Source organism: Apteryx rowi, unplaced genomic scaffold, assembly GCF_003343035.1.
Source record: "Apteryx rowi isolate R43461 unplaced genomic scaffold, aptRow1 scaffold_1178, whole genome shotgun sequence".
NCBI classification, from domain to species: Eukaryota; Metazoa; Chordata; class Aves; order Apterygiformes; family Apterygidae; genus Apteryx; species Apteryx rowi.
The window spans coordinates 72,508-100,237 of record NW_020447395.1 but is presented as its reverse complement, the minus strand read 5'-3'; the positions used below and the strand labels follow the sequence as shown (position 1 = coordinate 100,237).

The window sequence follows — 27,730 nt, the reverse complement described above, 5'->3', positions numbered from 1 at the left end:
TCCTTGCGGGGCGCAGGCCGCGGGCAGGCAGGCTCGCTCTTGCTATGAGTTTGCAAGTGCTCTGGAGCAGCTGCCCCTCCCCTCTTGCCCCTCTAGCACAACGGGACAGCCTGTTGCGAGCCGGGCTCCCAGACGCAATAGCAGGGCGCAGCAAGCACGCAGGCGGGCAGGGAAACGAGGAGCGGTACAAGCCGCCCACCAGGCCGACGCGCCGCCCTGTTGCTCCGCTGCTGCGGCCGGCGAATGCTGACGCAGCTCCCACTGACGCGCACTGCGCCCGCGCCCGCTGACCCGCCCCCCACGGGGAGGGGGTGCTGGCAGGGGGAAGGGCGGCCAGCTTCGCCGCCGCTACTGCGCAAACTCCGCCGCCGGCGCATGCGCACTATTGCTCCGCATCGCCCGCTGGCGGCCCCTTCCCTCAGGTACCGATGACGGCGAGTGACCCGGAAACAGCCCAGCAGCAAGTGAGCGGCCGTGGGGGAGAAGAACGCGTGCGGGGATTGCGGGGATCAGCCAGGGTGTGGGAAGAGGGTCTGGCGGGGGCGGTGCAGCCCCGCCCCCTTCGTCATGGCGGGGGGCGGGGCCGGCACGTGGCGGGGCGCGCGGGGCGCGGGCAGCCCCCTGCCTGCCCCTCCCCCCCCCCCAGACGGGCGCCCGGCGCTAACGGCCGACAGCGGCCGCGCCAGCCCAGAGGGAAAGGGGGTAAAACGTGGGGAAATGCGGAGGTGTGAGATGGCTCTTACAGCGGCGATGGAGGAGCGGTGCCGCTTAGCATTCTCGCTGAGCTGGGCAGCGGCGTGCTCTGTCTTTCGGGGAAACCCTTGTGCTGTCAGTGTAAGCACTAAATCAAAATGAGTGGATTTAAGTAGCTTCTCAACAACCCCAAGTCCCGTGAGGAGCTTCTTGCCAGTAGGCCTTGATATTGCCCACACGACAGCTTGATTGTCTTTGCTCAGGCGCTGAGGGGTGACTATGATTTTGCACTGAAGATGTTGATTTCAGATTTTTAATAGATAGCATTGCAAGCAGCAAGAAATGTCTAGGTGGAATGTAGCTGCCCAATTTTTACTGGGATTTGCTGGATAATTTTACTCAGTCTTACACAGCAAAAGTTAGTGCTGAGGTCTGGATGTCTTTCTCCTCCTGGATGATGACCCAGCCAGGGGTTACACTGATTGGGAGCTGCAGGCATGTGTTGCAGCTGCTCCCTGAAGGACCTTGTCACTGCTGAGAGTTACAGATTATCCACAGAAACGTGAAAGACACTTGTGTGCGTGGGAGAACTGAGCAAAGTCTACTTACAGTGTGAACCTGCATTGGTGCCCCAGTATTTGTGGCCTTCTGGTAGAGTCAGCTGTAGTGAATCTTATCACATTTGTAAGTGAACTGTAGAGCAGCATGTCTTAAAATTGTGCTTGGCACACAAAATTATTATTGTTTACTTTGACATACCCTTTTTCTAGCTCGATGAAATTGAAGCCCTTTCATCCATATATGGTGAAGATTGGTGTGTTGTTGATGAAGATGAAAAAATCTATTGCATTAARATCAGTGATTGTCTGGAGCAACCTAAATGGACCCTCTGTCTGCAGGTATAGTATTGTTAAAAGTTTGGCACAGAATATGCCACTGGACCCCCCCACGAAACCTTGTGCCTGCATGAAGCCCTTTTAAATAGGATCCAATATGGATCAACAAGCTTCTGGATCAGAATGCTTGATGGACTTCTCAGTGATGGTTCCTGTAACACATCAATGTGCTTGTAACATTTTATGTAACATTACACAGCCTAATTCCACACCTGTCAAAAACTAATTTCAGTGGTTTTCCCCAAGTCTCCTTTTTAAATTATTTTTTTAACATTGACTTTGCATAGGAGAACTGAGTGAACCAGCTGTGACCACTTCTAGACTTACTTTCTATGAAGCCTGGAGACAAACTGAATTCAGATCAACTTAGCTGAGTAACTTACTACTGTGTGTTTACAGCACTGAAAACAATAGTTTTATTTAGAGGATGTAACACTGAAGTGCCTAATTACGGAAGTACAGAGCCCCTTAAATAAATCCAGCAGCCATGCATGTAGCTGCTTCCAAGTTTCTTCTGTGCTTTTGTTTGCATGACGTTTCATCCCCAAAGATTACACTGCGAAATATATTATTTGTACATATAACAGTTACTGGAATCCTAAATACAGACATAAAGGTTTTCTTCATTCTGTAACAACAAAGCCAACTATTTTCTTCATTTGGAACACTGATTGTTGCCCTAATGCTCCACATCAGAGTCTGTAAGTAAAGTTCAGGTAGTTGAGAGGAATAGTCCAGTGAATATTTACACCAAGTTTTTTTCAGGTAGTTTTGCCTCCAGGATATCCATCTGCAGAGCCACCTATTTATCAACTAAAGTAAGTGAAGTTTCTTGTCGAGTTTTTTTTCTTTTAAGTGTTTGTATCTCTTTTCTGAATTACCACCATTAATTGTTCAAAGTGTAAGTTGAAGTTCAGTTAAGATGACTCCTTGAATTAAAATATCCTGGGGATGAGGATGTTTCAAGCAAGAACGTTTACTCTTTCTCCCAACCCAGCCTCATGGAGCTCTCAATGACAATTCATTCTCTTCTCTCAGAACTCTTCTAATAAAAATGTTATTTTGTTGCAAGGCGGCAATATGGTGACTGCTGCTTGTCATGTTAGACAATGATGTCTCACTGTTTCCTTGAGTACCCCTCTTGTCTGGATCCTTCTTTCAGATTATAAGGCATGTTTTTTGTCTGASCACTGACTCTTTTGGGATGGAACCAACGATACAAGCCATTTTACTCTTTTCCTTCCCTGCTGCTCACATGCCTTGGTTCCTGTTAGAAGGAAGTCCTGATATGTAAGTCAAAGGCAATGGAGATGTGCCAGCTGGATCCCTGATTCCAATGATAGAGGGACCAAGCCTGCATAGCATGATACAGAACATGTCTATCAGAGTTTTAGTTTATTGGCAAGACAATAGAAAATAGGGGTAGTAGACTTGAGACTAAGTATAGTTTAACATGAGACCAGGAGGATACCAGTACAGAACTGAAGGGTCACTGTAAAGGTAATAGGTGGTATGGGCCAGAAAAGAAAGCTAGTGATTCATAAGGTGACTCTGGAGTGACAATGGCCTACAATGAAAAATGAGTCCAGCTTTCTTACCTGAGGTGAGTGTAACCCCAAGGACCGAGTTTTGAAGGGAAACTAGATGCTCCTGGTTTTACCAAGATTTTTAAAACTGAAATCATGTTCAGCAGGAATGATTGACAAAATGTTACTTTTGTGTTTTCTGTTACATTTATTTTAAAATGAACGTTTGTTGAGCTCAGTAGAGATGCTGGAATCAGTGTATGGGCACCATTTTCATTGTATTTCYTTTCTTCCTAGTGCCTCTTGGCTTCGAGGACAGGATTATATGGAACTAGCAAATAGCTTGGAAGAAATATACATGTAAGTGATAGACAGTGGAATATATTAACAGGAGAAAATGGATTTCCAGTTTCATGTCATGCTCTATGTGTGTTTTAAGTAGCCATGTTAGTGGTTACAAAATGAYTGTTGCAACAGCCATACAAAAGTAAGTTTCTTTTATAAATCAGTCAAATATGCTCTATATTTATTATACTTAACATTTTGTGAGAACTAAGTAYGAGATTTCTGCATCTGTTATGTATTTGGATATTAAACTGTAAGATGTGAAAATAKTTGTTGATATCTTAGAGCAAAGAGGCAAAACAATTTTGCATTAAAAAGCAGTATTTCAGCTAAGGAATGAGTTGGTTTTTAAAGTAAATTAAACCATGTGTAGAATCTATTAACTATAAAGTAACAGAGACAGTTTATTATCACAGCATGCAGCAAACTTAGCAGCAACTCAGAGAATAAACATAACATTTAGAAATACTTAAATTATATGGTTTTGAAGTGCTGTGAAATTGGGGTAGTTACCATAGTAATTGTATATAGTTTATTTAATCCTTTTAGATGCCAAAGATAATATAGACTAAATGAAACTGAAATATGTCATAAGCGAGAATGGTTATGCCCAAAATACTGAAATCTGAACATAAGAAAAGTATTGTTTTTTAATGGCATACAATAAGGAAGGCGGTACTCTAACTTGGATGAGGGTTTTTTATCTAATTACCCTATTACCTTGGGTAACTGAGTTTCTTAATTAAGTAGCAGATAATTTAAGCAAACAAAATGGAAGTGTTAAAAATAGAAGAGGATGCTCAGTGAAAATTTATATGGGATCATATGAACCACAAGTATTCAGCGGTGCAGAAGGAACAGAGATTGACCTTAACTCTCTGTTCAGGCACCTGAGTTGTGGGAGTCTCTACCAAGGGTAGAGCTGCTGCAGGTTGTTCCTATACTTTGTCCTGAGCATCTGGAGCAAATTGCCACATGACAACTGTGGAGAGGAATAATGTACTTCTGAAGCACTCTTACTTGCAGCAGTCTTGTAGATTGTTAAGTTATGCTATTCAGGTCAGTCCCTGGGAGCTCTGTTTTGTCTATATCGATTGCTGTTGAGAAGCTTCCCTGCTCTCCTGTCATTTTTACTTGTTCAGCAGAAAATGAATGTGTTTCTACTTTAGGCCCTACTGTGTTTCAAACAACGATCTCCAGTGTAATGTAACACTAACTCAGTTTAAACTAAGTGTCTCACTACTGCAGTAGTCACTGATGTGCACAGTATTCCTTGAAAGTCTTTGATCTATCAAAAGGTCTGGGTAATTATCTGGGTAATTATCAGGTAAACATAGGTACACTGCATGGTTTGCAGGTGCTTTTTTAGCAATTGTTTAAGCGATCTACTTGGCTTTTAATGCCTAAGGATCTAAACTACCTACCTTTTCCATCTAAAACAGTTCGAACTATACTGTTAGTCACTAGTCTGCATAATGAGGTGGGAAAAGCAGATAATTACAGATCACAAGTCAATTTGGGCAGACCCAAAGTACTTTAAAAAGTAACAAATATTTGGATTTTTTTTTTTTAAGATATTCTCAAAGTAAAAATTTTATTCAGTGCAAAGCTTTTTTCAGGACTTAGATACCTAAGTGACAAGATAGAAAACAGCCTAGAAAGACCTTTAAGACTAAGTGTAACTTGCTAATAATAGGTGAAAGTTGAAACTGGGTTATAACTTTAGAAATTGCTAGTTACTTGTTCACAGCAGAGAAATCATATTCATTCTATCTCTCTCATTCCAGAGCATTTCCTAATAACAGCTCCATATTAAGAAATATGCTCTGAGATGGGAAATGGGAAATATATTTCAGAGAACTACTATGAAGTTTAATTCTTGATTCTGTAGTTAAAATGTCATAATTAAATGTAGTTCTTTGCGTATTGAAGTGGTGCTTCTATATGATAAGCAGCAGCATGAAGTAGGGCACTGACTTGTTCTGGAATCTGTCCAGATTTTGAGAGTCCAAATTTGACCTAGCTACAAGTTTATAACGTTCTTACTGTTCCTTGAATATTTTTCGTGAAATATGTATATCTGTTTGAATTTCTGATTTTGTTCAGCAATAGTGCTGTGCACAATTAGCAAAGTAAGCATTTAAAAATGTAATTTTGTCATTGATGTGTACTTATATGCTGCCCCAGATGGTGGCAGTAAGTATAAAATTATTAATGAGAAAGTGTGAGTTAGCTAAGGCTCTAAATCTTCGGTTTTGGTTTTGAGACAAACATGCACAACTCTCATCAAAATATTGTGAAGATTACTTTTCAGGACACTTTTAAATATATTTTGGGTTGTTTGGGTCCTGCTGTGCATGAAGGCAACATTACTTAGCTCTGAATATACACATAAAAAGTATATGTTTACACTGGTGCCGCCTAACTAAGGACTCCCAGACCTAAATCCTTGCTTCTCCTCCCCCTCCTATGGGACTGCTTCTCACCCAAACTAGCACATCCATCCAGTGCTCCATTTGGTCTATTGCCACTGCCATACTATGCAGTCCACCAAACTCAACCCTAGATGTTTGTGTACTGAGTGCATGAGCAGGAAAAGAAGGGGCACCTTTCCAAGGAAGAGCCCCTGAAAACATAAAGGCGAAGACTCTCCTACAGCCACAGAGTGGCTGAAAGAGTTCACCACTGGCAGTACAATACTTTGTTATAGAAAGCAACTGACCTGAAGAAGGCTCTGAGGCTAGACACCCTGGCTTAGGATTCTTGCAAAAAGTTACTCAGTAGGGGAAACTAACAACTTACCCTTTTCTCAGTTGCTTTCACTTTCTTTTGTGGCCAGTTTCCATCAGTTGCCTGTTTTCCTCCATCATTGATGCTTTTAATGTCAAAGAAAGCCACAAAGACARTACGTAATGATGCAGAAGTCAGCTGTTTCATACAGTGAACTACCTAAATAGACCTTTAAACAAGCCTGTCAAAACTCTTTATCACACTAGACTATAATGTTCTATTTTTGCATGTCTGAACTCTGCATGTTATTTAATGTAGATACTTTCCAAGTGAAATCTGCAAAAAAGAATTCTTATTCATTGTGAATTTTAAATGACTTCCAGACAGAACCTTGGTGAAAGTATTCTTTATTTATGGGTGGAGAAGATACGAGAAGTTCTGATAGAAAAGGCACAGTCATCAGATCCAGGTACTTAAGAAAATGGGTGTTGGGTTTTTTTTCTGTTTACCTCTGATTTAATTGCAAAGTAAGATTTCACTGTGACTTAAAGCTTTATTTCCAGTTTTGTATTGGATCTAGATAAAAGAAAACAGCAGTCTCTAATTTTATGGCTTATTGTTTTACCACAATGATTTCCCTTTTTAAAAAGCAATAGGAAAAAAAAAAAAAGGAAGGGAGGATGTCAGTGAACTAGAACAAGGACATCAGTTCTCTTAGGAATTGAATTACTTCTGTGATAGTAGAGTTCAGTATGCAGGTACATCATGCATTGTCCTCTATTCTGCAGAGGAATCATTCATAGCAGTAGTTAACTTCTGGTGTTGAGTACACTCTTGGAAGATTGGCAGTAGCCTGAAGAGAAGACAAAATTCAGTGGAATATGCAGACAAATCATCGTATTCCATCTGAATTGCATTATACTATATTGGGATGAAAACATACATGATCACTAGAGTTGCAGTGATTCTTCTGCAGTTGCCAAGAGGTACATACTGTTGCTTACAGTGACAGAGTTTGTGTAAATTCACAGTCATTCTTTTGAAGAGCTTTTTTCTTTTGCATTAAAATGCCAGTCTATTAAATGCATGAGAGACGTACATACATCTCTCATGCACTTGTGGCAAAAGGAAACAAATATTTTTTTTTTGTGGTAAATGTTAGCTTAGTTCTGTGAGGAGTAAACGACTGAAGAGAAAAAACATGTATTTTCAGTGCTCCTTCATAGTAAGGTCTAGTTTTAGTATTTCATTAGACTGTGTGCATTTTGGTGCTACATCAAAAGAATTTAAAAAATCATTTCTCATTGACATGACTAAAGGAATAGATATGAAAAAGTGAAAATTTTAGTGACAATATTGGAAGTTTGTTGGGTATTTGGACCCTATGGCTTCTACTTCAACTAATAATTTTTCTAGACCTTTTTAGCATGCTGTATTGCACCTCTTCTTTTTTATTGGAAAACACCTGTGCTACAAAAACTGCATCATCACCRCGTCATAGGCCCTCTAAATAAATAACTAGATTGTTATATACTAACTTGTCTGTGTGGTAGACTCCCTCTAAATCCAGTTGCCTGAGTAATGGAAGTGTATGATATTTATGCTTTTGCTATTGACTGTTATTTTCCATATGTCCTTTGCATGAAGAAAAATACGACTGCAGGACTCCCAGAGCAGTTGAAAAATGTCCAGAGAGATGTTTCAAATTTAATGATTTTATAACCTCATTAAGTAGCATTGAACCATAGCTTTACATTTTTCCAGAAATGACCAACAAATGACTGAACCTCTCTGAACTGAGACTATTTTGTTCTCTAAATTCAGATTAGATTAACAGTAGCATTGGAAACATTTAATGGAAAATGTAAACATTGATGTTCTTTTTGTCTTAGAAATAGTGTTAATTAGTATTAAAGCGGAAGGTATTATGTAATTGATTGCACATGGATCCCATACCATGAGTGTTCTGTTCCTAATTCCAGGCAAGATTTTAGCTAATGCTGGACTGAACATTTCTGATTTTGCAGTAATTAATATTATTATTCTACATTTTATAATTTGAGGAAAAACAACTGGAAATGCTGTATTAATTATCTTCCAAAAAATGTCTAATAAATTCTACTACATACATGTTAGCAGAACCAGATAATAAGAAAACCAGTGAAGAAGTTGATGAAGATAATGAAGATGATTTTCTCCTGGACTATCAGCCAGTTCAGGAAGATTCAGTTAAAATGTTGAATTTTATTACATCTGAAAGCCAAGAAGGTAAGAATATTTCCTTGTTAATTCTGATTAGATAGTTTAGAAAAGACAGGCCTTAAGTTTCTGTTTTTACTTAGCTTTTGAGTAATGCAAATTAATAACATTAAAAATTACAATAAAGATTAATAACTGTTACAGAAAAACTACATATTTTTGGTGGTTCTATATGTGAGCTTGTATACTTAACTTTAACTAGTCCCTTTTTTAAAGTTAAGACATTCTTTACTTATGTAGCCATATATATTGTTTCAGTATCCTAAAAAGAAAAGAAACATTTCCTTGTTTGTGTTCTGTAGATGAAGAACTGCCATCAATACATCATGGAAACCCAATCACAGACCGAAGGAGTACCTTCCAGGCACATCTGGCTCCTGTGGTGACACTTCAACAAGTTAGTAGAGATTGAGGGACAGACTCTTACAGGTTTTTTGTCTATGCTTTGACAAAACACTACTGAAATACTTGGAATTAGCTGCATATTTCTTTCTTTTTTTATATCTTTGTGTGCTAACATTGTGCGAGTACTCATCAGCTATCTGCTTTCATTATCAGCTAAATAATTACTCTGCAATGCTTCCCAGTAGTTTTCCAGTTTTATTGTTGAAGTGGGTTGGTATTGCTATTTCTTTCTCTTAAGTGCCATAGATGTAAGAGAGAGAATAAGAACACTGATATTTGCCTTTTGGATGCTGATAGTTTGTCATATGATATTTGGAAGCTACTGAGTCTGCCATATGCTGCTTGGAAAATGAATTAAAATGATTTTATAAATGTTTTCTCCAGAAAGAAATTCTATAGAAAAATAAAACTGGTTAAAATGCATAAGCAAATCTTCATCTAGAAATAAGTGAGAGGGGTAAGCATGGTTATACAGTTGTATTTGTCTACAGTCAGTAGGAGTATCATACTAGTTCACATCAATCAGTGCAGCTGTCTCTGATATGGACAAGTAGTGGCTGTATACCCAGGTAGGCTGGCCATATTTTGTTTCCCATCATACATCCCATCTTTCAGCCATTTAACCCAAGGCAAAGAAGGTATCCTTGTGTTTAATACTTCTGATTTTTCTTTTTTTTKTTGTTGTTTAGGGAAATTGTCTTGCTTTTTTGAACTAGAATTAACTTTTGGAATCCACAACATCATATGAAAATATACCTTCCTGTGTTTACTGTGATCAGTCCATCATAATTTCATTTGTTGTCCCCTTAGTTTYTGTAGCATGACAAACAGTAAATACTAATTACCTCTTACTTCTTCTATATAGTTGAATTTTATAGACATCTGTCATATTTTATAGACTTTACTTTTCTGTTTTCCAGGCCTAAGAGCCATGGTCTATTTTGATTCTTCTTATGTGGAGGTGATTCTGTACGCATATTTATTTTTATTTCCCTTCTACTTATATTTTCTATGTTCTTTCCGAGATGCAGTCCAGAACTCTACACAACATWCAAGATGCAATCACACCAAGGACTTGGAGTGATGTAAAGTTTGCTGTTTTCCRTGTTCTTTTCCTAGTAATACCTTTCAGTTTGCTTGTTTGGCCTCTACTGAGCRCTGATCTGTTATTTTCACAGAAATGTCTTCTATAACCCCAAGATCTCTTTCTGAGTGCTAATAACTAGTTTGGAGTTGCTTTTACATCACTTAGTCACCTTGCATTCCTCTGCTCTGCTGTAGAAGCAATTTTAACTGGTAGGTTAGATACCTTAGTCACAGTTTGATAGCTTCATACTCAAATTCCTTTTAAATAAAAATACGATCTGATTCTGCTGATTTTTTCCATTCATTTTGTCAGCTTGTTCTAAAACCTGGCTTTGCAATAAGTTGCCACTGTATCATCCTTGGCTGACTGTTTAAGTTCACAAACACTACACAACCATTTAGTTTTTGTGCTACAGCTGTATCTTTGAGTGGTTCTTTTATATTAAGTTTATGTGTTGGCAATACAGATTTCTGGTAGGCTTCTGTTTCTTATGTGTTTGAAAAAAAAATCATTATTACTTTCATTTTTACATGTCCAAAAAATTTGGCTTGCCTCGCTATGCTTTTCACGTCTATCTTGCCATCTATACCTTCTTGTCATGTTTTTCTTTACAGGCATACCTCAGAGATATTGCGGGTTTGGTTCCAGACCACCGCAATAAAGCGAATATTCCAATAAAGTGAGTCACATGAATTTTTTGGTTTCCCAGTGCATATAAAAGTTGCGTTTACACGATACAGTCTATTAAGTGTGCAATAACATTGTGTCTAAAAAACGATGTACATACCTTAATTAAAAAATACTTTATTGCTAAAAAATGCTAACCATCATCTRAGCCTTCAGCGAGTCGTAATCTTTTTGCTGATGGAGGGTCTTGCCTTGATGTTGATGGCTGCTGACTGATCAGGGTGGTGGTTGCTGAAGGTTGGGGTGGCTGTGGCAATTTCTTAAAATAAGACAGCAATGAAGTTTGCCGCATCAATTGACTTCCTTTCACAAAGGATTTCTCTGTAGCGTGTGATGCTGTGTGATAGCATTTTACCCACAATAGGACTTCTGTCAAAATTGGAGTCGATTCTCTCAAACCCTGCTGCTGCTTTATGAACTAAGTTTATGCAATATTCTAAATCCTTTGTTGTCATTTCAACAATGTTCACAGCATCTTCTCCAGGAGTAGATTCCATCTCAAGAAACCACTTACTTTGCTCATCCATAAGAATCAACTCCTCATCCATTCAAGTTTTATCATGAGATTGCAGCAATTCAGTCACATCTTCAGGCTCCACTTCTCATTCTAGTTCTCTTGCTGCTTCCACCACATCTGCACTTACTTCCTCCACTGAAGTCTTGAACCCCTCCAAGTCATCCATGAGGGTTGGAATCAACTTCTTACAAACTCCTGTGAATGTTGRTATTTTGACCTCCGCCCATGAATCACAAATGTTCTTAATGGCATCTAGAATGGTGAATCCTTTCCAGAAGGTTTTCAATTTACTTTGCCCAGATCCATCAGAGGAATCACTATCTATGGCAGCTATAGCCTTACAAAATGGATTTCTTAAATAGTCAGGCTTGAAAGTTGAAATTACCCCTTGATCCATGGGCTGCAGAATGGATGTTGTGTTAGCAGGCATGAAAACAACATTAATCTTGTTGTACATCTCCATCAGAGCTCTTGGGTGACCAGGTGCATTGTCAATGAGCAGTAATATTTTGAAAGGCATCTTTTTTTCTGCACAGTAGGTCTCAACAGTGGGCTTAAAATATTCAGTAAACCATGTTGTAAACAGATGTGCTGTCATCCAGGCTTTGTTGTTCCATTTATAAAGCACAGGCAGAGTAGATTTAGCATAATTCTTAAGGGCCCTAGGATTTTGGGAGTGGTAAGTAAGCATTGGCTTCAACTTCAAGTCCCCAGCTGCATTAGCCCCTAACAAGAGAGTCAGCCTGTCCTTTGAAGCTTTGAAGCTTTGAAGCCAGGCATTGACTTCTCCTCTCTAGCTATGAAAGTCTTAGATGGCATCTTCTTCCAGTAGAAGGCTGTTTTGTCTACGCTGAAAATCTGTTGTTTAGCATAGCCACCTTCATCAATTCTCTTAGCTAGATCTTCTGGATAACTTGCTGCAGCTTCTGCATCAGCACTTGCTGCTTCACCTTGCACTTCTATGTTATGGAGACGGCTTCTTTCCTGAAACCTCATGAACCAACCTCTACTAGCTTCAAACTTTTCTCCTGCAGCTTCCTCACCTCTCTCAGCCTTCGTAGAATCGAAGAGAGTTCAGGCCTTGCTCTGGATGAGGCTTTGGCTTAAGGGAATGTTGTGGCTGGTTTGATCTTCTATCCAGACCACTAGAACTTTCTCCCTAYCAGCAATAAGGCTGTTGTGCTTTCTTAGTGTTTGTGCGTTCACTGGAGTAGCACTTTGAATTTCCTTCAAGAACTTTTCCTTTACATTCACAACTTGGCTAACTGCTTGGTGCAAGAGGCCGAGCTTTTGRCCCATCTCGGCTTTCAACATGCCTTCCTCACTAAGCTTCATCATTTCTAGCTTTTGATTTAAAGTGAGAGACATGCGACTTTTCCTTTCACTTGAACACTTAGAGGCCATTGTAGGGTTATTAATTGCCCTAATTTCAGTATTGTTGTGCCTCGGGGAATAGGGAGGCCTGAGGAGAGGAAGAGAGATAGGGGAACGGCCGGTCAGTGGAGCAGTCGGAACACACACATTTATCGATTCAGTTTGCCGTTTTATATGGGTGCGGTTCGTGGCGCCCCAAAACGATTACAATAGTAACATCAAAGATCACTGATCACAGATCACCATAACAGATATAATAATAATGAAAAAGCTTGAAATATTGCAAGAATTACCAAAATGTGACACAGACATGAAGTGAGCACATGCTGTTGGAAAAATGGCGCCGACAGACTTGCTCGACGCAGGGTTGCCACAAACCTTCAATTTGTAAAAAATGCAATATCTGCCAAGTGCAATAAAGTGAAGCGCAATAAAACGAGGTATGCCTGTATTTGGATATAACTTCAGCTTTGTGAACCCAGCTTCAGTTTTCTTGAACTGTTCTTTTACTGTTTGTAAAGTGAAAGTAATTATGTTTTTAGGCTTATTGTGGAATAATTCAGGGGTTTAAAACACTCCATTATTGTTTTCGTTAAAGTAGCACTGAACCTCAAAAGTTTTCTTAGCTGTGCTCAGTTCCTGTGAACAGTGTTGCTTCAGAAAGAGAGGAGATCAGARTCATTGGCCTAATCTCCTTTTCTCATTCTGCAATACTGTCACTCATTGATGATGATTTATGAGTAAGGCAGTTCCTACCTAGAAGAAGTCCATACCAGCAGACATGGGTTTCCAAAAGGGCATGTCTGTGTCAAGAAAGAGTATTTACTTAAAGCAGGTTAGTAATTTTCTTTTTGCATACAAAGACATTCTTAATTTCTTTTATGACTTCCCTTTAAAGACAGCATAACTCAATAGACCTAGGAATTTCAGGTCAAGACTTCTTGGTATATGGTGAGTATAAAGGTAGAGCAATTCCCCAAGGGTCAAATCCATCTTGTTTCACTGAGTCTTGCTGTGCAGTGAGACTTGATTGGTCTCTGGACTGCAGGGCACTTTTGCTTTGGTATGGAGTTATGGTCTCATTTTCCTGAGAGAAAGCCAGGAGGGGTGAAGAGTGGGATAAACGTTGCACCTATAATGAAAGCTAGCTTCTTGATCAACTGTGAAGAGGTTAGTGTGTGTCCATAATACTTTATCTGCATCACTGTATATTGTAGTGATGTTCACAGATTTTTAATACAGTACATACAGTACATAGATTGCTGTGTAAATTATTGAATATTTTTTATAATAAAATTTTACTTCTACTGTAGTTTTCAATGATAGCCAGACTAATACTGTAGTTATTTACAGTATATTTATAGTAATAGAGTATGCTACCATAAAACATACGGGAAAGGAAAGCGATAGATATATTTCAGCTAGCAAGCTGGGTTTAGTACCACTGCTTTTCCTTGTCTCCTTTTGGCTCATTCTAATGCTTAAAATGTACATCATTCTTGGACTTGACATTGATTTTGTAAGACGGTACAAAGARCTGATCTGTTGGTTAAGGATCTTTTTTGTCTTTTATGAACAGGTGCCTGACTAACATGTAGAGAATTTGCATCCATTAATTTGGAGACTTTATTGTTCAGCTAATCTGAAAAAGAACAATAATAGAGGGAAGAAACAGGGAAAGAAAGGCTCAAGAGCTACAGCAGGAAGAAGGGTAGGCTATTGCTTGGCAGTAAGATGCCTGTGTCAGAGGTTCATTGCTAATACAGACATAATGAATCTTTAAGACGTTTTTAGGAGCATCATAGCTGACAAATGACTAATGTCAAAGGTAGTGATCATTTCATAGGCTTTGTACCCTAAATGAGTCTACTGAAATGTATTTATGAGTGCGTATTAAGTAATATAAGTTGTCTTTCTTCAATATTCCCCTTTGGGGGAAAAAAAAAGAAGAAAATAAGTGTCCAAGGCAATGTTCTCAGTTAATAATAGGAGTTTTTTCATTGAGGTGTCTTACATTTGAGGTAATTTTTATAAGTTATTACTTGAATTTCTTCCAGAAGAATTGGAAATGGCACACTATAGCTAAGACAGATATTAAATATGTATATTGATTACTCCTCAGGGACATTTTTCTTTTGAATGGAAGGCAATTTGCTTGCCTGGCATGTTTTCCCAAGCTTTCTCAACTTCAGTAATGCTTTGCTCAAAGTAATATCAATTATGTATTATCTATTAAAACAATGTCTTGATCAAAGCTCTCCTCTTTGCTAGACCAAGCTGATAAGGGTTGAACAACTGCTAGCTTGTTTAATTAGAAACAGAAGATGAACTAATATTGATAAATGTTTTGAATTTCATACTGCTTAAGAGCAGAGAGAGAAATGTGGTGGGAACGTCTGTTGTCTGGGAAATGCTGACACTGACCTTTAAAGAGAATCTATTTTTCTGATTCTTTCTGTGAAATGGAAACTCTGAGAAAGTAAGTTTGAAAAAAGGAAAGTCTCAAAGTGAGACGTAGTAGAACTTTTTAAACCTCTCGTGTTTTTGTGGCATCGGCAAAAGCAGTATGTAATATGAACACATATGTCAAGTTGTGTCATATTATTCCAGCTTAATGTTATATTTGAAATAAGTAGTTAGGTGCAATTTATATTTAATATTGATTTGAAAATGTTTTCTAGATCTTGCTGTCTCTCTTGTTTAATGAAACAGTTTGGCACTTTTACATATTCAGCAATAACATGAATTAAGCATGCAATGTACTAATTCAAGGAACAGCAGTTTTCAATATCCCAGAAAAATAATTTGAAACTAGCATTAGGGTACTAAGAAGCTGCTGCTTAAGTTAATATGTTGAATATTTAATTTATTTTATTGCTAAATATGTCAAAGTTTAAAGCTGTTTCATTGTGTTATTAAAAAGCAGGCATTTGTTTAGCAGTCCGATTGAGATGGTGTGTACAAAAACCCCATTGTAAAAGCAAATTTATTTCTGTTTTTTTTTTTCTTTAAAGGTAAAGAGAGTTCTTGAAAAATTATATGAGAATAAGAAAATTGCAAGTGCTACCCACAACATATATGCATACAGGTGAGAGCTGAACAGTGATTTTTCAGGGTTCTTTGACAAGTGGATGCAGGATGGGAGAAAAGTAAAATCCATTAAAGAAGTTCTTTGCTAATAAATCTGTACAGGAATGGGCTTCTTATTTGTATATTAAAGGTTTTAGGCTTTATTTTGAATTTGAGATCAAGAAAGTAAAACGTATAGTAGAAAATATGTTAAGGTAGTAAAACAGCATTAGGAATAAAGAGGAAGACTTGTAAGTGGATTTGAACACATATTGTTATACCTTCTATAGGATGTGTGAGCATGGAAATGCTACATCATCCCAAAATAAATGTCTGCTATTACTATTTTTTTTATCTGGGCAAAATAACTTTTTATTCCTGACCTGATTTGGAAATGACTGAAAAGTTTTAGCTCAAATAAGAATTAAAATCAAAAGCCTGAAGCAGACATATGGCATATGAAATTTCTGCAGAAATACTTGAAACTTCAGGGAAAATGAGAAAAAGGTAAAAAGAATTTTGCAGTGGTCCRTCTCTGGCAGCTTTTGCAAACATAGCTTATGTGAAATGAATAGGTCTCAGTCCAGGTAGAGTGATGTAGGTTTTCTGAAGAACCTAACCAACAGTGAAAGGAGCTGAAACAGCACATATGGAAACCAATCCATTTGCTCATATCTTAGAGTGATGCTAGTGACACATGAAAATTAGAGCAACTGAAAGCTTACTTCACCAACAAGTCTACTGAAATTAAGGTTTCTATAAAGAGAGGATTTCTTTTGTCACTGCTGCTGCTAATCTGACTCCTTGCGCTCATACTATCTAAACATACTTTTAAAAAGTAGCAGAGACATTCTTGTTGCTTCATAGTTTTCATCTGGTACATTAAGCCTCTGTCATTTTCATGTGTAAATGTGGAAGTTATGAAATCAATTGGGTAACAACAGTAGACCTCTGTGAGGATTACTTTTGGAAAATTAGACCTAGACTGTATTCCTTTATTTGAAACAACAGGCTCCAAAGGCTCCTGGAGTGCTCCCTGTGTAAACCTTCAGCTGTGCCATAACCTGTCACAGCTTTGCTCTGGAAGAAGGCTCGGTAGATGTCATGGAGAATTTGAAGATGAATTTCAGTAATAGTTTCACACTACTCCTGAAATCTAGACTTAACTAATTATTAATAGTAGTTTTGTCAGAGTTCTTCCAAATCCATTCCTACACCATAATTCATAATTGTGTCTGATAGAATTGGTTTCAGCTAAGCTTAGGCTGAAAACCTAAGGGTTTTTCTTGATAGGGACTTTACACTGATAATGAGTTGGGAGTTAACTTGAGGTAGTCAAAAGTATTTGTAAAAGCTTCTCAACACATGTTATACTGTACAGATAAATATTTGTGGTTTACCCTAAGCCTCATCCTGTTTTCATGTAAATGCCCTTGGTAGGGAAGCACATGCTTATGAAAGATTTCTGAGACTTCAGTAATCATGTGAAAATGTTAATTGATTGACATTTTTTAATTCATTTGAATTCATTTTGACATCCTATTTTCACTTTTTTTTTTTTTTTTTTAAGAATATACTGTGAAGATAAGCAGACCTTCTTACAGGATTGTGAAGATGATGGGGAGACAGCAGCAGGAGGACGCCTTCTTCATCTTATGCAGGTTATAGGAATTAAACTTTGACTTCTGGCAGTCTTGAATAGATTTTTAAAATCACAGCAGTGTAAATAAATTTGTACAAGTTTATTTAATTCTTGCTCTGCTCTTAGCCCAATAGATGATTGCTTTCTTGGACATGAAAGAGAGAAGTATTGACTGCTGCATGAATATAATAAATTAAGTCTTCCAACTCTTCGATCATAAAAATGAGTACTGTTCGTAGACTGTATTAATAGTTTGAACAGTTCAAAAGGGAATTAAATTTTAATTCCTATGCTCACTATGTGGTGTAAGTATACAGAGAATGAAGATTGAAACAAACTGATGGACAGGACAGAAGAGCTGACCTAAGCTCAGTCTTTCATTCCGTTTCCTTTTATTATTCTTAATAAAAAAGCAATACTATTTGAGCTTGCAGAGTTGGCCTTCAAATGGAAAAGGTAGTGGGGATGAGGGAGCTGTTATGATAATTTTATCTATTTCTTTGTGCTGTTTCCAGTTCTGGGTTCTTAGCCCTCATGTTCACATATTTCTTAGTTTTCGGGATTGAAATAATATTCCCTCAGCAAAGTTACTATTAAATGTGAACTGAGATTGATAAATTGTGATTCACCAGCGTGATGCAAGCCCATCAGTAGTACCCCAAGTAAAATATCTTAACTACAGGGAACAACTAAGTACATTTTATGCTGTGCCTTAAGTTATTTAACTATATGGGCACAATAATTATTGTTTTTTGCTTTTATTTAGATTGCTCTCACCTTCAGAACACAGGTTTTCTTTTTCCATCCTTTTCCAGCTTGCATATTCTTTTGCTTAACGTGCTGTACAGCACGTTAAGCAACACCATTTCTACCACTTACTCTTGGAGACTGTTTTAAAGCTTAATTTTTGATTTCAAAGTTTGTTTCTGAAACCAGTTGTAACTGATGGAAGTACTTTGACAATTTTCATTTAGAACTTTTTGAAACTTCCAAAGTAACTGAAACTTGACTTGGGAAGCCAAATCTTATTTTATGTAATATATGCAAGCATAGGTGGTAGGTGTGAAAACGTTATTATAATAAAAAGTAATGTAAAGAAACAACTTTGCAGTTACTGTTCTCAGAGGTACCTGATCTATTCTGAGCTTATATTGAGCACAGGGTTTTTTCAGTCTGCTAATGTATACTTTTGAAAGTTGTCAAATTTACAGTGTCTAGGCTCTTAACATTCCATAAAAATCCAGTTTAGAAAATGACATGAAGTGCTGCCTTGCAAATGTGAATGTGTTTAAATCACATGGATCATTTCTTTCCATCTGTCGTCCTAATTACTGGAGTGTATTTGTTTTGGGAGAGTACTTCTGTAGGGATCAGAAAAGCTGAATTTCCACAACTAGGAAATGATTAAAATAGTTTATGGGCTTATTTCTCTTCAGTTTTCTTGTATAAATACTTAGGACTGGTGATATGGGCTTGAAAATGAGGTGGTTTAGTCTACTTATTGCTACCGTAGTTATAGTTCTTCTCTGCAGTAGAAATTTTATCTTGTTTCAGATAAACCTAACACTCAGTCAAGATAGCATTTTCCGGTTACAAGAAACAGTATTGTAGATTAACTCTTAAAATTTACAGTTAAAGTTAAAAAAATTTCCCAGCTGTGTTTAGCATCCTGTTTACCGTGAACAATTGCTATAAATGCACTTTATTGCTAATGTGTAAATGTAGAGTAGAAGATGCCTGTCACAGAAACTTTATGTTTTTTACATTATCCTTTTTATTTTAAAATTCTAAGAATATTTCTCTCTTCACAATGGCAGAATCTTCTGATATTATTGTTCAGATTACCCAGATGCTTTTTTTTTTCTTCTCCTTAATGGAGGTTATGAATGGTATTTATCTGCTTATTGATAGCTACCTCTTAAGGGGTTTTCCACCTCTTCCACTCCACCAAACCACCTTGTAACTTGCAGAGCATGGTATTTTTGCTTAGCCGCATGCAAATAAAACTGTGTTTGCGCTGTCTGGCTCCAAGCCATCTGTGGGCATCAGTGTAGTGCTGTGCGGGATCTAAGAGTAAGCTGTTTTTAAGTGAAGACTTTCCACAGAGATTTTAGACTTCTCAGTTTGAGGGCCAAATTCAGGATCGTGGTCACTATTCATGCAAGACTAATTTGAGCAAAAATGATAGCTCGGGATTGTTGCTACATGTTTCCATGTGGTAATATAGATCTGACTTAAACAGGGATGCCTGGGCCTTTGTGCTTCCATTTGTGTTAGCTTTCATGTGGCTTCCTAAGCTGATTCTGACTGGGCAATTTCTAGCTCTGTGCTTTGATCAGATATGGTAAATCTACACAAGCTGATGGTTTTATACAAGTGATGAACTAAACCAATACTGATCATTACTTGCAGTTTGATCTTTGAGACTTCAGGGTAACYTGGGAACTGGGATATTTCAAAGGAAGCAAGGAGTCGATATTTTGGCAAGAYGTATGTTTCTCTCCTATATTTAGACAATTGGTATTCACTGTCTTTCTAATGTTTGTTTGCTGCTGGCAATGGAGATCTCCTTGAGGAGAGATTTGCTCTAAGGTGGAATAAATGATAGTTTTCAAGTCTTGTCAAGTCACATTTAGATATTGTGAAAAATAAAACTGTTGAAGATTTTCCATGTTTCTTGCCTTAAATGACAGTAAAAGAAATCATAATTTTATCTTCTGTTTAATTCTCTCCTTGAGTACTTATAGTTTTGAAAACACCATATAAAGGTTTAGTTCCTTTCAGTCCTATTTGCTAATAAAGATCATCAGCATGAAGTATGTATATATGTGCTGTTTGGAATTTGGAAAGCTTCTGCTAGCGGGCAAGAAATCATGACTCAAATCTGGAAGATTCAGAGGTTTTTGTGTATTCTCCAGATGCTGTTGCTGAAATCCTGCAAATGGCAACAGTACTAGCTATGGCATTTCAAGTATCCATATAATCCATGCCTCATTTGCTTGTTCCCTAGCTGTCATTAACTGCATACACTGACATTCCAAAATGTGGATAGATGATTTGCTTAGTAACAGAGGTTTTCTGGAAATAATAATGCATCATATCAAAAAATAATAAGCGTAACTCAGTAAGTGTCCCTATAAATAGTATCTGTGGCCTTTGATGCGTGGACGAGCAACTGCAGTGTACATGAGACAGCTTTACCACTTAGCTTTACCCCTCTCTGAGGGAAGTATTGACTCATTCTACTTTGAATTCACCTTTGGGTAAAAGCTCAGAAAGGGACAGTTACCACAGAATTGCTGACTTGTCTTTATTTGTTACCCTGTGATAACTTCTCTGTGTGAAACAGAGCTGACTGTAAATTCTTCCTAAAAGCACAAAAAAGTAGGCTCTTTCTATGTTTAAGACAGATGTCAACAGCAAAACTAGCTTAATAAAAAACAAAAAACACTTTTTTTTTCCTTTTTTTTTTTTTTTAACAGATTTTGAATGTCCACAATGTGTTAGTTGTGGTATCCCGCTGGTATGGAGGTATTCTGTTAGGACCAGATCGTTTTAAACACATCAATAATTGTGCAAGAACTATACTTGTGGAATACAACTATGTACATTCAGTGGTAAGTTACTGCTGTTTAGAATGAAGGTATTTATATGATAACTTACATAAACTCTCACTGTTCAAATGAAGCCAGAAGAGAAGTAATACTAGTTGTGTCATCTTCTCGTTGCTTTGATGCACTCATAGTAAGCATAGGATCATTGCAAAGACTAACTAAGAATTGTTTTCCTTTTTCAAATTGCATAAATTATCATTGTTCTCTTTAAAATTTGTGTAACTTTGTCACTTGTTTGGGAATACAGTAGCGCTAATAGTAAACAAAAAGGTGACAAAACTGAAGAAACCTCTAAATAAAAAATACTTGATGGTCCTAGGTGGTGTGCGAGATCCCTGTCTTATGGTATATTTCTTGAAAACCAATCTCATAAAATGGGTGCTGTTTTTCCCTCAAGTAACGTACGGATGCAGATGGGAAAATAAATTTTCATGAAGTCACTGCTAGTAGGAACTCCATGTTAAGTTGTGTGTGTAGCAGTACTGACTTGAAAGAGACTGGGGTTTAAAGCTATTTTCTTTGACTAACTTTTTTGATGTTCTTCTTATTTCTTGTTAGGTACTGTTTAGCAACAGAGATGTTTTTCAGAATTGACAGAATTAATATTATACCATGGGTTCCCTTATATGCCTTGTATGGGGTCCACCTTAAAAAGAAAATACAGCACAGCTGTGCTTTTCTTAAATACCTTCACAGAGGCAAACCTGAGAGGCTGACTCCGTGTCCTTGCCAGTATTGTGCCTGCCTCCAGGCAGAGTTGGGAGCTGTCTTTCAGTTCCCATCAGTAATTTCCTGTTGCATTAGGTGGCTTTAAGGAGATACAGGTGCCTGCTACCCATCTTCCACAGAACGCTTGGGTGAGAGAATACAGCAAATAAAGGGAATGAAGTTAGAGACCTGCTTTATAAGTGTGAGGTGTGCAACGGAAGGGCGGCAGCAGTTGAGATCAGTCTAAAACCTGAATTTAAGGTTTGGGGGCAGATGGGAAAGTGATATGGCTCCTGCACATGCCAGGGACTGGGACCTGCTGCTGGTGCTTATGGTTACACATGCCGCCACTGCCAGTGCTAGTGTGTGGGCAGACTGAGCTTGGGAATTCCTGTAACCAGTAGACACTTAAAAAAGTCAAAACTTTATTAGACCCAAAGAAGTTTTCAGAATTATAGAATAGAACATACTACAGCTTCATAGCAACAGCAAATACTACTAAAAGAGTAGGCAATAGGTACTATTAAAAAAAAAATTAAAGCTAGACTAGGGGAATGCAAGTAACATTAATTGTTGCAGGGAAATGTTTCAAAGAGACCTAAATGATTCAGGAGACTAAGTCCCAAAAGTCTTTCAGTGGCATTTTACCTCCGAAGGGACTTAGGTCATTTATTCAGCTAATATTCCTGGTTTTCAACATTTCTATTCTTCTTCCTCTCAGGAGCATATTAAATATGTGTATGTACATTAAAATACATAATTGCTAACAGTAGAAAGTTTAAGACATGAGGAAATAATTACAAATGGATATCTGAAAAAAATATGCAACTGTCTGAAGTTTTCCTGTTTACATAAAAGCATCTAAGGTTGTTGTGGCTGGATGCTGAACATTCTTCCCAATTCCTCTGCCTGCACTTGTCAGTTATTTGCTTTTTGCATTTTAGAGGTGTTTGTATATACTTACTGATTCCCCTTCTTGTCACCTGATCAGTGTTTTCTTTTGTTTATATGTCTTAGTCATACAATAATAGGAAATTATAATGCAATTTTTAAGCATTTACCCTCAAGAGAAAGTTTAATACCAGAAATTACTTCTCATTTTTCTATATTTTAATTACTTCAGTCAGACCATATTTCTKTATTGTATATTAACCAATATGTTTTGTTACCAATATCCCTTGGAAAAATAATAGATGGCAGTTATAGTAATTACTATTCTAGTCCCATGGATGTGCTCTTGAAAAAGTATGCTTTTGGCTAACTTTCTTCAGAATGGCAGAGTTCTTACATTCTGTTAGGGTCTATTTCTGTTCCATGCACAAGAGGCAGGAGATAGGATTACTAAATCACAAGTTCTGTGAGTTGTAGTGGCAGATTCCCTCATCACACTGGGAAGTGCCCAAGATGAATGCCTGCTGCATTTAATTAGAGTGATCCTAATCTAATAATATGCTGAAATCCACAAAAAAATTAAAAACTATAACTATGGTCCCCCAAACTCAGAAAGAAAGTGCAAAAGCTCATACAGCAATTGGTTTTCACTTGTGAAGAAAAATCGTGTTTTTCAGAATTGACAGTCAGAGTAGGCTGCTTGTTGCAATGTTGATGCAGTAAGACTGGTAAAGTTTTGTTTTTCCCAGTGTAGGTTTGTTTTACTTACGAAGCTGGTTTTAATGTACTGGTGTACAGCATATCTTTTGATATAGTCTCATCCTCACTAGAAGGAGTTTGCAGTATAGTGTACTAGTATTCCTATACCGATAAGCTCCTCCTTGAGTAGAAATGGCTTAGATTATTTCTGCATTACATGCTTCTGTTGGCATATGTATGTCAAACAGAAGTTTCAAAGAGGTTGTACCCTGCCCAAAGGCTTTGTATTTTGAGCCTGTAATTTTAGCATTGCTGAAGGCAGAAGTTTATAAATAGCAAGGTAAGCAGGAAAAATAATGAAACTTGCTGGCTAAATATTCTACAATTGTTAAAAATTGTCACAAATACCAGTGAATTATGAACACTATTCTTATTTGAATAAGTTTTATAGATGACCTTGAGAGAGTACTCGCAGTGTGTAGGAATGTTGCTTTTAAGTTTTGATTTGCTTGGTTTTTATTTCAGGAAGAATCATCTAAACAAGTGGGAAAGAGCAAAAAGATAAAGAAGGACAAGAAGAGAATGGAACATTAATTTATTATTAAAAACTAAAAAGAATTACTTTGCACATATTTATAGAAATGAAATATGGACATTATTGCCTATCCACAACAGACATTTTGTATTCAAAAGAAAATTCAGTAAAGCTATAGATATATTTTCCTCTTGTTCTGTCATTTCTTCAGCTATTCTGAAGTGGAGAGCTTAGACAAATGAGTTTTCTGCAGTATAGATTTCAGCTCCTTGCTATGAGGGCATCATAGCATCCAGAACCATTTTTTCCCCTCAACTATGGATGATTAATTAAAATGTGGATTATCTATCCTCTTTATTATGGGGTTGGAACTCAAACACCTGCCCTGTACTAAAAGTGGGACCCTAATTTCTTGTCTTGAGGGTGAGACTGAAGTCATTAAGATTCTGCAAGTGACCTGGTTTTTGAAGTTTTCAGTACCTAAAAGGAAAACAGATCACCCAATACTATAATGCTTTGGAGAGCCAGGTCCTGCCTACACAGTTCTCAGTCATGTCTGATAGAACCTGCTTGGTGACATAAGGAAGACTGGACATGGGTGGTGAACTACAGAAATGTAAAGATGCTGCTTCAAAATTTCTTTGAGGAACACACTGTGAGTGTCAGACTCTGGAATCTTGTTGAACAGCTGAGGATAAGTGTCCTGTAACTAAGGGAACCAGCGATTTCAACAAAGAATATGGAGACTTTGAAATTACACTGTTACAGCTAGTAGTGAACATTAATGAACATTCTGAAACGGGTTGTAGTGATGTAGAGTGGGAAAAAATACAAATGTTAAAAATACAATCACAAACACTTGCATTTTTCTTCTCTTTTATTAATAGCTTCCAGACTTTTTTCTAATGCATTACAGAAAAATTTGACAGGACATTTCTGGCAGTAAATTGTTATCTTGATTTTTTTTTTTTTTTAACATTACCTTGGTATCTTTCACTTGCAGAGGATGGACTAAATGATCTGATTTTGTTTTTTTTTTCAAATTAATTTCTAAATGTGGTGATCTTTAATTATTAGCATTTGAGTCAGATGCTTTCTTAGTTCAGGTATACCTTACGTATTTTTCCTGTATAGTAGTGCCAGTTAGGACTGTGATAATTTTTAATGACTTTTGTGTAGTGGCAAAAGATACGGTATAGTTACAATTGCATAATTTAAAAGCATATTTGTATGACTTGCTTATTTGACCATCAGTCTGGTATACACCTTTTGCCAATATGTTTTACACTTCATTATACTTCTACAGTACAGCTACTTCAGGAAACCTTTCCAAAGGTAGACTTCATCAAATTAAACTAATTATTACAGAGTTTCATATAGCAAGAGATATTTCTTAACAGTTTCAGTAACTTAAAGGGGTACTGAATATACTAAAGGTATAGTATCATATACTAAGGTAAGTATAGTATACTAATGGTATAGGTATTTTAATAACTAAAGTTACTAAAATATATATATTTTTTWAAAAAAAGCTTTTACCGTAGATTCTCTGGCAGACAGATCATGCAATGATTTATTGAAACAATTTTATGCAGCTACGTTTCCTTGTCCGCACTGTTAAGCTCTTTCGTGGTCAGTCTAACATCTGTTCTTGTAATTACAAAAAGGCATTCCTCTCAGGGAAGACATTCTTCTCATGTAATATCCTTTTACATATTACCTTATGTAAAAGTATTGGCATTTCTGGAGTGATACAACTATTTCTTGTTCATAGTTCATAAGAATCTATCTTACTGATGGACTCTTTTAAAGTAAAAATTTTGCCATTCACTTGCAGTATTTTATTGACTTAAGTATTCCAAAGTTTCTGATACTTTCATTAGAGTTTGAAATCGTCACAATTAATTAAGAAGAAAAGCAAATTAATTGCTAGAAGTTCTGCTACAGCTGCCATTGATTCCATTTCAGTCGTGGTAACGTGTATTCTCTCTCCAAAGAGCACCCTTGAAGCTTGAACGCTCAGAATCAACAAGTGATTCTGAAGGTCTTAGCTTTTGAATGTTCAAACTGAGCTAGGTCTTCCCATTTTTTCAGAAATACTGATCCTTGTCCTCAAAAATCTCATGTTCTAGTTTTGCATGATGGTGAAAATGAAAACCCTCAAATGAAAGAAACAGATTTTTGGTAACCAGTCACTGCCTTAATGAGATAGACTCATATAGGTCATCCACTTGATGAGCAATTAAAACACAGTAACTTAGAATGGCTGGTAACAAACCTCTAGAAGCAGATCATAGAAGTGGAGCTGTGTTTGTATTTTCACAGTTTTTCTTTCAGTGAGAATATAAAGTGCTGGCTAGCTATCCTTCCTGTGGACACATTTGTTTAGAGAAGTTGCATTCTCTTCCTTTTTTTGTTTATAAGCATTTTCTAAGTTTAAACTTCCTTTATTCTAAGAACAAGTTCTACATGTGGCTTTCCAGAAGAGTTTTGCAACACTGAATTTTGTCCTTACCTTTGAGAGCAATGACTCAGTACACCTTGTGACTTAAAGAACCTGTTATTCTTGTTATACTTTGATTAATAGCTGTCCTTCAGGGAGTCTGTGTCCCATCATTTCACTGAATACAATTGTTCCTGCTTTGTAATGGAGAGAATATAGGAGCAGCAGTAGTCGTTAAGTATCAGGATCAAAAAATTTAGCACCGATCTAGCTGTTGAAGTCCTTGAGGTATGTCAAGAGTGTTTTCATACTGGGACTGGTCCCCTCAAAGGGTGCAAATAGAGAAAGAATATTAGCATCTAGAGCAAAGCAGCAACAGATGTGGTATATATTATAATCCTTCCACTTTCATAGTTGCCTATAATGTATTTGGCTTGTTAAGAAAGACACCAAGAAACAGTCTTCTTCAGAAACTGGTCCATGAAATGTTTTATTGTTCTTACTTATTGGAGAACACGCATGCCCCATAATCTGAGAAAGAAAACAATAAACAGGCCTCTCTTACAAGCAGCGAGCTTGCTTTGTAAGTCCGTTGTGCTCTAAGGCCATGAGCTGTTGCTCAGAAAAAATATGCAGATCTCTAAAATGTTATGTGAAATCATAGAATTCATAATATTTATAGAAGCTTCAGATTCCTGTAGCAAAAACACATGCAGTCACTACAGTGGTTGACATGTTTGAATCTTGGATAGACTGGTATCTCTGATGAACTTTGACAGTGCTGAAATATATGCTTTTGAAGAATATTATTTGGGAGCCAATGTGTTACTCTTGAACAGACTGAAATTATTAACATCTTTTTACTCTGAACTGTAGTAATTTTAGATTGGCACTCATCTATTAAAATAATGCTGTGACAACAAAATAGATGATGTGGTAATCATGATAACCCTATCATTTTGATAACTAACGATCATTTAATTTTTATGGTGCTGACGGTTTCTCATTTTTGATTTTTGGGTAAAGTTTGTGAATATTAGAAGTTGTTACCTTCAGTATGCCTCTATACAGAAAAGAGAAAGAACAGTTTACCCTTTCTCTTATGTATGTGTCACCGTTTTTGCAGGTTTCTGCGGTGAAACTAGGTTAAAGCAGAGTCAGCCAACCTACCTCTGACTGTGGGAATGAATGTTTTCACTCTGTGTTAACTAAAGTGTGCTGACAGGAGATCTGTTTTAGATTTGGCACAGCTTACTCCTCTACCAGGTGACAAGGATGGGATCAGTGTTTGCTTGTAAGGAAGTCTGACTTTTAACTTGGAGAGTTTTGTAGGAACACAATCTCCATATTCGTGTTAAATACATTATCATAAATACTGCTATTCTAAACTCCTACTGCTAAACAATGTAGCAATCTAATCAATGTATCAATGTAAACTGTGATGGTTTAATATTTTACTGCAAATTAAAGTTTTTTTAAATACGGATCTAAAGGAATGTATTGAAAATCAACTGAATTGAAATAGAGCACAAGGCTCTTTAGCCCAGGAAGTGACAATGCAACTTGATGAGGATTCAAGTTGTATTAATCAAATTTTGTGTATATGAACT

The 27,730-nt window shown here is 37.2% G+C and overlaps 1 protein-coding gene across 7 annotated transcripts in view; it reads left to right on the top strand.

Annotated features, from left to right (window-relative positions):
• The first annotated feature begins 341 nt into the window (after window positions 1-341).
• The window catches only part of IMPACT (impact RWD domain protein), a 29,192-nt gene continuing 1,803 nt past the window's right edge, over window positions 342-27,730 (top strand). For 2 of the 7 annotated variants that reach the window (XR_003256245.1, XM_026083220.1), the window contains exons 1-11: window positions 344-464; window positions 1,464-1,592; window positions 2,355-2,407; window positions 3,413-3,475; window positions 6,574-6,659; window positions 8,327-8,458; window positions 8,752-8,846; window positions 9,880-9,939; window positions 15,534-15,607; window positions 17,159-17,249; window positions 20,713-20,847. Coding sequence is in view for 6 of the 7 variants with exons in the window: in XM_026083220.1 (XP_025939005.1) it covers window positions 429-464; window positions 1,464-1,592; window positions 2,355-2,407; window positions 3,413-3,475; window positions 6,574-6,659; window positions 8,327-8,458; window positions 8,752-8,846; window positions 9,880-9,939; window positions 15,534-15,607; window positions 17,159-17,249; window positions 20,713-20,847 (954 nt within the window). In the remaining variant the exon portion in view is untranslated. Of the gene's footprint in view, window positions 465-1,463; window positions 1,593-2,354; window positions 2,408-3,412; window positions 3,476-6,573; window positions 6,660-8,326; window positions 8,459-8,751; window positions 8,847-9,879; window positions 9,940-15,533; window positions 15,608-17,158; window positions 17,250-20,712; window positions 20,848-23,667; window positions 23,864-27,730 lie in introns of those variants that run through there. The other 5 variants (XM_026083202.1, XM_026083192.1, XM_026083206.1 and 2 more) reach the window with 5 other exon arrangements.